Source organism: the organism of the source record quoted next, unplaced genomic scaffold, assembly GCF_019419815.1.
Source record: "Pyrus x bretschneideri cultivar Hongxiangsu unplaced genomic scaffold, Pyrus_bretschneideri_v1 Contig23, whole genome shotgun sequence".
NCBI lineage: Eukaryota > Viridiplantae > Streptophyta > Magnoliopsida > Rosales > Rosaceae > Pyrus > Pyrus x bretschneideri.
In genome coordinates, this window is record NW_025999535.1 from 2,370,403 (window position 1) to 2,382,267 (window position 11,865).

The window sequence follows — 11,865 nt, forward strand, 5'->3', positions numbered from 1 at the left end:
GCCATCAAATAGGACGGCCGCAAACCAACCCTAAGATACCAGCCAGCTTTCGACGTGTTCGTAATCATTAGGGATGGGTAAAATACCCACGAGTATGGATAACTGTGGTTAACCGTCCATTTAAAACTCACAGTCATGGTTATGGATAACTGTTTAAATAAATAAACTGTTATATGTATAACAATTTACCAATGAAATTTAAATGGGTCGTTATGGTTATTACCCACGATTATAAACGGATGCCCCTTTAACCGTTTATTTTAATATATAAAAAAATTTAAAAAAACAAAAAACCAAAAACTCTAAATTGTCGACCCAAACTCCCGCCGCTCATCTCTCTCCTCGCTGCCCATTAACATTATCTTTTTTTTATTCTATTCATTTAAGAATTTAGACTGAATATTTTCCCCTAGTTTTGTTTGTTGTATTGAATAGTGGAGGAGTTATTGTTAAATTAGTATGGTTATTATGGTAGATGGATAATTGTGGTTTGTTGATATTGTTCGATTTACACTTATGGAGATTGATTTTGGTTATTTTCCACACAGCTCCGTGCATTCGTTCTATGTCTGTATTCTGTAGTTTCTATGATAATTACTCACAGATGGTAGTGTTTTGGTCAGTTCATGATATCTTCCTTTTTATGATGCGCGGGGTTTAACCCCAATGCCAAAATTTTGCTACAATCATTTGTATTACTGTAAATTACTTTCATTGATATCACTAAAAAATATCTGTCGTAAAATATTATTTCAATTATTGGTAAAAGATTAAAATACGGAAAATTATGTTAAATGTATCTATAACGATGTTTAATTGTTAGAAAAAAGAAAATTATGACAAATTTTACTTTTTTAATTTTCAAGTTGTTATAAAAAATGTGGGTAAAAAAAAATGGTAAATGGGTGAAAAAAGGGTAAATGGGTTAAAAAACAGATAAACAGGTAAACGATCACGGTTAAATGGGTACGTGGTTATGGGTATGGTTAATCGTTTATAAACGGTTATTGATATAGGTATAACCATTTGGGCAACTACACAACGGGTAAATGGGTAAAATGTTATGCTGGTAAAAGCTTAAACGGTATGGATAAATAATCACGGTTACCCGCCCACCATAACCGTTGTCTATCCCTAATAATCACATCATGATCAGCGACTTGCGTCTACAATAAAAAAGCACTTGCACGGGAAAAAAAACGTCAGGAAATGGCCATTTCTTGGTACTTCTTATCCCTCTATTAAGGCCCCTTTTTTTGCAACATGCACTAGGTTTCTTTTCTAGCTCTTTTGCTTTTTATCTAATATAATTGGTACTAAGAAAATTGAACTCAGCTCACAAATGGGCACGGATGTACTGGTTTGGAAATTTTGATTAGATGCATATTTAGTCAAGTTTAAGACATAGTTAAAGGAAAAGAGAAAAAGAAATGAAAAGGAAGCACCAACAGTTACTTCTCTTGTTGGAAAATTGTACACCAAGTAAATTCAGGAAGCATCAAATACGTGCTAGGTGATAAAGTAATTCCAAAATCAACATCTATGGGTCATCTTTTGCTAGGTGATAAGAGTGACTTTCTTATGTACGTCCACAGCTGGAAACCGAAAAACAAAAAGGGAAGTGAGTATGGAATAGCTGTTGTGAACTTTTTGATGTTGGTATAGAGTAACAACTAACAAGTGTAAAGGTGAGATAAGTAACAAATTAAAGAAAAAGGGCGAAGAGAATTTTCTTTGTAATTTAGCAAGTGTAAAGGGTAGAGTAGAGAGTTGTGGTCACAGAAGAAGTATCTTCTTTTGGAAACTATGCTACTTTACAAGTTAAACATGATTTACTTGCTAGAATATATATGAAGACAAACGTCAGTGTTGATTGCCACTCATATCAGGAAGAGAAGAAATGTGCCCAATAATAGATGCGGATTCTTTCACGGATGAGCAGATCAAGAAAATGGACACAGAGACGATCAAGAGATACTTGTTCCAAAGTGCCATGCGGAGCAAGTGGGAAGCAGTTGTTAGAATCTATAGGCTCAACAAGAATGCTCACGGGGCAATAATCACCAAGTCAGGTGACACAGCACTACACCTAGCAGTATCTGACGGCCAAGAAAAACATGTTAAAGAGCTAGTAGATCTGATTGAAGTAAAGGAGCTTGAAATTCAAAACAAGCAAGGGAATACCCCTCTCCACATCGCGGCATGGATGGGAAACGAGACAATGTGTTCGTGCCTTGCCAACGCTCATCCATCCTTGGTCACTACTTTTAATGTAGATAATGAGACTCCTCTATTCTTGGCTGCTGTCTATGGTAAAAAAGATGCCTTCTTATGCATGCACTACATTTATAACCCTACCCCTGGTGAGGTTCCTCGGAAATGCTACAATTATTGTCGGAGGAATAACGGTGATACCATCTTGCATTGTGCAATTTCCGGGGACCACTTTGGTAATTAGCCCTTAACTTGATCACTTCCACACACACACACACACGCACACGCATATATACCAGCTATATATACTCCCTTATGATATGTAAAATAAATAACAATGTGTACCTTGTTGGTTGACAGATTTGGCATTTCAGATAATTCACTTGTATAAAGATCTTGTGAATTTTGTCAATGCGCAAGGCTTTTCCCCTCTCCATCTTCTGGCTACCAAGCCTTCTGCCTTCAAAAGCGGGAGCCACCTCAGCCGATTCCAAGAAATTATTTACCACTGTGAGTACTATACAGAATATTATCGGCAAGATTGAAATCTAGTTACATGTATCACCCTACTCATTCTTTGTATATATATATGGTAATTTGGCAGGTATATATGTTGATGAGCTCAAGGCGGAGCAAAGGAAACGATCTAATGAGCGGATAATTAAGACATTCAAAGAGGAAGAGAATCCCAAACATCCAGAAAACTACCAGACATGCATCAACTTCCTTAGGTTGTTCAGGAAAGCAATTCGCCTTGGTAGGGGAATTCAAATCAAATATCTCAAATACCTCAATTGTTCGAGTATTTCTCCTGCAAACTTGATGCAATCATAGAAGTATAATCATAGCCAAGTGATTATAATTTAGACTTTAATTTTTTATCTTCATAGTTCGATGTAATTCCCTTATGCTCACTACTAAAAAGTAGGTATTCATTTTGCAGTTACCAAAAACGAAGACAATCAGAGAGAAGAAACACAATCAGCAGAGACAGGGAAACCCCAAGCACCTAATAGTACTCACACGACTAACACCATCGATCAGAGAGGAGAGATAAAATCAGCAGATCCAGAGAACCCTATAGAACCTAATAAGCAAACTCTCAACACTTCAAATCCAGGTAACTTCTAAGGAAGGCATGCTGTGTAACCTTTCTACATTTACACTTCATTATTGTTGGAAAAGTTAAATTTCTAACAATTATAATGTGCTTCAAGAAGGATATATATAATAGCTTCCTCATTGTGGTAAGGGCAATAGTCCTCCTTCTCCCCCTTCACTGTACAAATGTCACAATAGAAACCATTCATTTTCTTTATCATCATCTAAAGTTCAGTTCTAGAAATTTTTTTTGATCCAGCGTATAATATTCATATGTGTCAAAAATTTGACGATTATGATAACAAATATCTTCTTCAAGATGAACCATCAATTTCTTTGAAGTGGTCTCCAAATCAAATAGATTTTTCTAGCGATGATGATGATTAAAGAACATGAACAGTTTGGCTTAATTATGATGTTACGGTGAAATGATATCCCGTTATGATGGTGGATAGAGACTTTCCTTTCTTCAGAAAGTATTGTCCCTTCAGGAATCAATACTAATATTATTCTTTTGTCACATTTGACAGGAGTAGAAATCCTGGACTTATCTTATTCTTACCCTACCCTCCCAAATATAGGGAAGCAAATTAGGGTTTAGGGTTTAGGGTTTATAAAATCTTTGTTTGTCGAGAAAATTTTATATTTGCTGTTGGTATTCAGACCACCTTCCAACCTAATCAAATCTAGAACTACAGATTAGGAAAAAATGAAGATATGAACGAAAGGCAGAGAGGAAAAGAAAACAGAGAGCAGAGAAGATTTTCACGATTTGGACAATTTTCCCAGTACATAGGACAGCTGCCGAGGCTATAGGCCAACAACGTTACAATTCATCTCTGCCATACATGTGACAGCAGATTAGAGTTTAAATCAAAATGCAAATTACCAAACTAGACGTACAAAAAGACAGCAGATTATTAACGTTAACATATGCAGGGTCGAAATCCAATGGTGAGCAAGGTCAAGGACACAAAAAGTTTCCCGGAAACTACAACACCTGCTTTGAGTTTGTCAAGCTTATATCAAAGGCACTGCTGATTGTTCTTGGCTTAGGTAATAAAGCCACCATGCACTTTTCATTTTATCTCCTAATCTCTCTCAATTAGATACATAATTTTCTTTATCTAATCATTATATGTTGTTTAAAGGGTCTACGGAGATAAGAAAGACAAGGGAAAAGAAAGAAAAACACAAATGGTCTGTTCAGATCATGACCGAACTCTTAGCACGAGCTGTCATATATGAGTATGAAGACAGTGGTATGATTCCGCACGTCACCGCACCACCTTCCCAGAAAGAAAAAGACAATGATGAGACCACACCTTATAACATTGCTGATGGCGGCGCCGTCCTTATGCCCTCCGATAGCGCCCTCGATGTCCCTATTCCTCAACAGGAGGCTGAGCAGCCAAAGAATGGTAGAGAAAAAACCCCAGAAGGTAACTGCTATTTGACTTGCTTAATTAGAATTTATGGTGACCCATCGTAACAACCCTAATAGCTTAACTACTTCAAATCCTAAAGTCCTAATCCTAATTTAAAGCAAAATATGAAAATAATAAAATTCTAAAAAATACCTGACACAATGATTGGCAATGCATAATTTGTCACATTTACAGATAACAAAAAGTTGAAAATAAAGGGTTTCGGATAAATTTAAAATTCTCTACAATTTCATGATTCTCGAATACAATTTCAATATTTTATTCTTTTTCATAAGGAGGTATTTATAAGATTACAAATTAGCAATACTAGGAAATAATTCAAAACAATCTTTTGTCTACAAGACAAGGAAACCTAAACCAAATCAAATCATCCTTATGTGTTAAAAAAATTGATGATTATCATAACAAATATTTTTTTTCTTCAAGATGAACTATCAATTTCTTTGAAACGACCTCAAAATCAAATAAATTTTCTAGCGATGATCATGATTGAAGAATATGAACAATATTGCTTAATTATTACATTGATATGGTGAAATGATATCCCGTTATAATTTTTGATAAAGACTTTTCTTTCTTAGGAAAGTACTGTCCCTTCAGGAATCAATACTAATATTATTATTTTGTCACATTTGACAAGAGTAGAAATCCTAGACCTGTCTTACCCTACCCTCCCAAATATAGGGAAGCAAATTAAGGTTTGGGGTTTAGATTTTTTTTTTTTTTCTTCTAAACAAATAATATTATCTACACTAAGAAGTAAAGAGTGAGTTTAATCTTACAATGGGCTACACCAAGAAATATGGAGTTGGCTTAACCTTACAATGGGTTAATAATAATGTGATTTAATTTTATCTTTGACGAGAATCAAACTTAAAACCTAACATAAGTGAAAGATAAAATTTTATATATGCTGTTGGTAAGGCTATAGCCTATAGGGCAGCAACATTACAATTCATCTCTGACATACATGTGGCAGCAGATTAGTGTTTACTCAAATTACAAAACTAGACATACAGAACGACGGCAGATTATTAACTTGAACATATGCAGGGTCAAAATCCACTGTTGATCAAGGTCAAGGAGACCAAAAGATTCCCGTAAACTACAACACCTGCTCTGAGTTTGTGAAGCTTTTATCAAAGGAAATGCTGATTGCTCTTGGCTTAGGTAATAAAACAACCATGCACTTTTCATTTTATCTCCTAATCTCTCTTATTAGATACATAATTTTCTTTATCTAATCATTATATGTTGTTTAAAGGGTCTACACAGATAAGAAAGATAGGGGAAAAGAAACCTACACCAAATCAAATTTAATTAAAATCTTAATTAAATCATATAAAATCACTAATTATATCATATAAAACCACTAATTATATCATATAAAACCACTAATTAAATCAAATCCCTAAAATACTTTTCCTTTTTATTTCCAACACAAATTACAGCCGTTGATCACTTGGCAAACTTCGGACCAAAATAGAATTGGGTTTTCATGCTTCCTAAAATTTTTATTTTTATGTACCCCTAACACAAGTCAGTATATCACGTGTCATAATATAAGTGAAGATATAATTTATAGCGTATTGACTTGTGTTATGTTTACATTGAAAATTTTCTCATCAATCCTCTTACTTATCCATTATATAGAAAACTAGATTTTAATTTTTAAATAAGATGGAGTTTAGAAAAATGTCTTCTACAAGATTAAAATTTGATTTTGGTCCCTAGACTAGATTTAATGTCTACGTATGCATTTAATGTCTTTTTTTTAATTTATAATTTTATGGTGTCCATGAATTAAGTTTTATGAAAAATATTGTAATTAAATTTTAATACTCATTTGAATTCAAATGAATTAACTTTTATTTGTTGACATTTTGCATCACCAATTCATTGTAAGTATCATATATAAGAAAATATTTTGATAGAGACTTTTCAGTACATTTATGTTTTTTCATATTTTCCGTATGTTTTTTCATATTTTCTTATGTGCCACTTACAATATATTTAGGTATGGACTCCGTACACTAGTTTAGTATAATATGTTGAGGTACGGACATTTTGGTACCCTAGTTTAGTATAATATATTTAGGTACGGACATTTTAGTATACTAGTTTAATATAATATGTTTAGGTACGGATTTTTCTGTACACTTTGGTTTTTTGTATATGTTCTTATGTACCACTAATGCATCATACTATATTAGATACGGACATTTTAGTACACTAGTCAGTAAAATATATTCTGGTACAGACGTTTAGGTACACTAACTAAAGAAAGTTAAACAAAATTAATGAATGAAAATGTGTCTAATAATAAATTAAAATTTAATGTGGAGACATTAAATAAGATATCCATTGAATATTAAAACAAAAATATAATATCAATTTGATTTTTTTTAAATAAATGATATTTTCTATACTAATTAAGGGGGTGAGGTAGTATGCTAAGTCTCACAAAGAATAAGCAATAATGTGGTTTAAATCCTCTTTTGGCGAGAATCGAACCTAAGACCTTTCACTTACAAGTGAAAATGAATACCACTAAACTATGGTAGTAAGTGGCATATAAATTCAAATTAAGTACATGTTAAAGGACTAAAATCTTCTTCAATGATTAAAGTTGAAAAAGCCCTTTTGTTATACATCAAATGGCTTGATAATTTCTAGGGTCCTCAGCAGATAAAAAGACGGAGAATATAACCCCAAGCGTAAACACGGAAACGCCAATACTGATTGCTGCAAGAAATGGGGTGACTGAAATGGTGGACAAGATCCTTGAACTTTTTCCAGTGGCAATACACGATGTGAACAAAGAGAAAAAGAATATAGTGTTGCTGGCAGTAGAATACAGGCAACCCCATGTGTACATGCTCTTGCTGAAAAGAAATATCCTGAAAGAAAGCGTGTTCAGTAAAGTGGATCATGAAGGGAATAGTGCATTACATCTAGCAGGAAAGTTGGGAGAACATAAGCCTTGGCTAATTCCTGGAGCTGCGCTGCAAATGCAATGGGAAATCAAATGGTATGAGGTAAGGATTGAAAGAACTGAAATATTCAATCGATGAATCTTATATATTATCTTTTTTTATCTTCTTTTTTTTTTCATCATAATATTTTTATTTTAGCTATGATATATATTTTACCAAACAATATTGACACACCAACTACAATGATTTCTGTTTTTGCCGATATATAGAGAATATTAGGTAATAATTAATCTAACTATGATCGAATAATGGGTTGGCCACAATAATTTTGTTTCAATTCACCTTTAGCGAAAATCAAACCTAAGATCTCTCACTTACAAGTGAAAGAGGAATATCACTAGACCATAGCACTAATGTAACATCCCACATCGCCCAGGGGAGTGGATCCTCTAAACCTTATATATATATTCCCATCTCTACCTAGCACGAGACTTTTTGGGAGCTCACTGGTTTCGGGTTCCGTAGGAATTCCGAAGTTAAGCGAGTTTGCGCGAGAGAAATCCTAGGATGGGTGACTCACTGAGAAGTTCTTGTATGAGTTCCCAGAAACAAAACCGTGAAGGCGTGGTCAGGGCCCAAAGCGGACAATATCGTGCTATGGTGAAGTCGAGTCCGGGATGTGGTGGGGGCCCAGGCCGGGATGTGACAACTAAAAATAGCTGCATTCTTGGTAAAAATTAAGATAGTGCATATATATATATATTCGGAATTTGGAGAACATTTTTACTAATATTAGACATTTTAAGGTCTTCTTTTTACAAAATTTAGAAATATAGTCACACTAAAAGGCCCCTTGAACAGTTCTTGAGGCTCTTAAATATATATGTCTACAACTTTACTAGTTTTCAAAATTTCCCCAAAATAATTATAGATAAGTGAATAAACTATAAATGAAAGAATTGGAATAATTTCATTCAGGCAAAGAAAAGTGATTAAAATGATAATAAATTAAGAGAATTTGAGCACTCGTCCCTATTCTGACTTGATTGGACCCTTGATCTTGAAACTAAAAATTGGTAATTATTGGTCCCTGAATTTGTCACAATGTCAAGCCCCTTTAGAGAAACACTATTTAAATTTTCATCCAAATAAAAGATTTTAAGGAACAAATAAGGGACATAAGTTAGTAACTAAGGCCATCTCAACCGAAAGGGTTAAACATAGCTCCGTCCAAAATTACAGCCTTGCAAAAATTATTTTTAAATAAACAATGTCTGGCTATACTCATATACCATCTCCAACTGAAGGGCTAAACATAGCTCTTTCAATAATTTATTAGTTTTAAGTTTATACTTTAAGTTTTATTAATCAATTAAGTTAAATTACCGTTAGATGTTTTCAAATGGGGCATTTTGATATAGATGCCTCAAATTTGATTTTTTTTTTTTTAATCAAACATCTATAACTTTTAAACTTTTGATCAAACATTCTTCTCCTAATTTTTAATTAAAAATTATGATTTTTATTGTATTTAATTAACCAACTTGTTCAGAAAATAATATCACAAATATTCTAAAATCACCACAAACATCCTATCTTATCTTATCATAATTCGTTCAAAATGAATTTTTCTTATTCAAATAATTTGTTGTTTTAAATTCTAAAAACACATAAACATCCTATTAACATACAATTATGAAATATAACATGCACATATTTTAAATATAACGTACCAAACAGATATATTAAATATAACGTACCAATGGTACGTTATTGGTACGTTATATAAATTTAATATAGGTACGTATTAGTATTTTGGTACGTTATAAAATATTGCTTTTGGTAAGTTATGCAATTCTTTATTTAGTACGTACCAAGTTATTAGTACGTTGTATTATCCTTAGTTTGGTACATACAAAACTTATGGTACGTTATGTGTAAGTTGTGTAACCCAAAAAAAAAAGATAACTTTTCACATTAAAACATTGCACTAAAAATATTTTGTCAACTCTTAATAATTAATAATTGGAATAAGGACTCATTTTAAATAAAAATTAAAATGTGAAAACTCTTTGTTCATGTTTCTACAATAAGTAGTTGTTAAAAAATTCAAATTTATTTTCAGTTGCATGAAATTAGGCAGTCTAGTCTACATCTCAATTTTAATTATAAATGAACTCTTGTTTTTTTTATAATCTATATAAAATGTTGAGTTGGAAATTGAAAAACTATATTTCATCCAATTAATCTTGAACCCCAGTAGATATAATTGAATCCTTAAATTGCAAAAAGGGATGAGATTCCATAAAAATAGCAATAAATTAATGAATATTATTGAGTGTTTTTTTTTTTTTTTACATAGAAATGGATTTAAAAGAATTTATAAAATACTTAAATTAAGAATATACCTGGAATATAAAGTTTAATTAAAAGTAAAAGCACTTTAATCAAAAGTTGAAAAGTAACAGATGTTTAATTTAAAAAAAAAATCTAAAATGAGGCATCTAACTCTAATTTATATCTAATCGTAGAATTTAAATCAATTATTACAACTAAGGAGCTGAGCCCCAATAAAGCTAAGAGTGGGGCTACATTTAACCAGCCTAATGCCCATTTGGTCATATAATGGCCTAATGGACTCCATACAATTATAGCTCAGTCATCGGTTGGAGATCGATTTTTGAACAAATCAGATCATTTTTTAGCTTTTGAACTTTTAACCCTCTTCATTGGACATGGCCTAAGTTACCCAAAAGAATAGTTGCTCCACAATATGACAAATTTAGAGATTAATTCTTAAGGATTTATAATTCATGGGCCACTGCCTCTGATTTTCTCGTAAATTAATAGTTAAAAAATCAAATTCCCGATTTTAAGCAATTTATTTCCTAATTTGTAGTTTGTAAAAACCTCCATGCCACTACACTTCTTTGCCCGCCATAACGAGAAGGGCAGGACAGCAAAGGAAATCTTCACCGAAACCCACACCACAATCGTCAAGGCCGGAGGGGAGTGGCTGACCAACACCTCCGAGTCCTGCTCTGTCGTGGCTGCCCTCATTGCCACCGTTGCCTTCGCCACCTCAACCACCGTCCCCGGCGGCATCAAAGAAGAAAGCGGAACACCAACCTTAGAAAACCAGCCAGCTTTCGACATCTTTGCCATTGCCTCCCTGGTTGCCCTCTGCTTCTCCGTCACGGCCATGGTCATGTTCCTAGCCATCTTAACGTCCCGGTACCAAGAGAAGGACTTCGGTAAGGACCTGCCAAGAAAGCTTTTGGTAGGGCTCACGTCACTGTTCGTGTCAATAGCTTCCATGTTGGTTTCGTTTTGTGCCGGACATTTTTTCGTGCTTAAAGATAAGCTCAAATACGCTGCATTTCCGGTTTACGCAATCACTTGTTTGCCAGTAACGTTTTTTGCCATGGCGCAGTTTCCACTGTACGTTGATCTGATTTGGGCTACTTATAAGAAGGTACCACAACGGAGCTACAGGATAACTCCTCTTTAATTACAACTTCAAGAGCCGCTATTTACATGGGGAGGTAAACTTGAGTTACAAAAACATGGATACTTTGATTTCAATTTGCATGTTTTGCTTTAGTTGTCAATTGGTTGGAATTTGTGCTTCGTATACTTTGTTTGACATTCATCAGTCAATTCAGTTTTTATATTTTATTATTCTTAAGTTGCGTCACGTTTTAAGTCATTTTGTAATTTTTTTTTCTACGAGTGGAGTTATATTTTCTTTTCCATTGTCATGTAATTTTTTCTTCCTAATCATATGATTTCTGTAACGTAAGAGGTTGAACAATTGAGGTTTATAAGTGAAATACAGTGATCTTTGTATGCTCATCCACCAAAGCAAGGATATACTTTGTTTTACACCGATTCGTAAATTAAGGAAGATATACCCTCTTCTTTTCTTTTCTTTTCTTTTCTCCGAGGATCGATTAGAGATTATTAAACATTAAAATTACCACTTCAAAAGTTTAGAAGCCTGAGAGGAGTACTGAAAGTTGCACGAAGTTTATGCATCATGACAATTCTGAAAATAAAATAGGATCTTAGAAAATGGGTTTCTTTTCACACTGAAAATAGTACTTTAGTAGAAAATAATTGATCAAAGCAACTATCGAGTATGTGAATTGTTGTTGGGCTCATAG

General features: G+C 33.4%; 1 protein-coding gene across 3 annotated transcripts; it reads left to right on the forward strand.

Moving 5' to 3' along the window:
- The first annotated feature begins 1,853 nt into the window (after positions 1–1,853).
- Positions 1,854–11,636, forward strand: LOC103960094. 3 transcript variants are annotated; one of them, XM_048585652.1, is made up of 9 exons: positions 1,854–2,450; positions 2,575–2,724; positions 2,819–2,971; positions 3,158–3,334; positions 4,255–4,371; positions 4,467–4,757; positions 5,817–5,933; positions 7,440–7,801; positions 10,599–11,636. In XM_048585652.1, the coding sequence occupies exons 1-9, from the start codon at positions 1,901–1,903 to the stop codon at positions 11,208–11,210; spliced, it is 2,529 nt and encodes an 842-aa protein (XP_048441609.1). In that variant the 5' UTR covers positions 1,854–1,900; the 3' UTR covers positions 11,211–11,636. The 3 variants fall into 3 exon arrangements, with proteins under 3 accessions (XP_048441609.1, XP_048441610.1, XP_048441611.1); XM_048585653.1 differs by having other exon boundaries at positions 1,855–2,450; positions 7,449–7,801; positions 10,599–11,635; XM_048585654.1 differs by having other exon boundaries at positions 1,856–2,450; positions 7,452–7,801; positions 10,599–11,635.
- The last annotated feature ends 229 nt before the right edge of the window (positions 11,637–11,865 follow it).

Coding starts and splice junctions, on each gene's coding strand:
- LOC103960094 (XM_048585652.1), top strand. CDS start 1,901: ATGTGCCCAATAATAGATGCGGATTCTTTCACGGATGAGCAGATCAAG. Junction 2,451..2,574: donor AATTTCCGGGGACCACTTTG/GTAATTAGCCCT, acceptor GTTGGTTGACAG/ATTTGGCATTTCAGATAATT. Junction 5,934..7,439: donor GCTGATTGCTCTTGGCTTAG/GTAATAAAACAA, acceptor GATAATTTCTAG/GGTCCTCAGCAGATAAAAAG.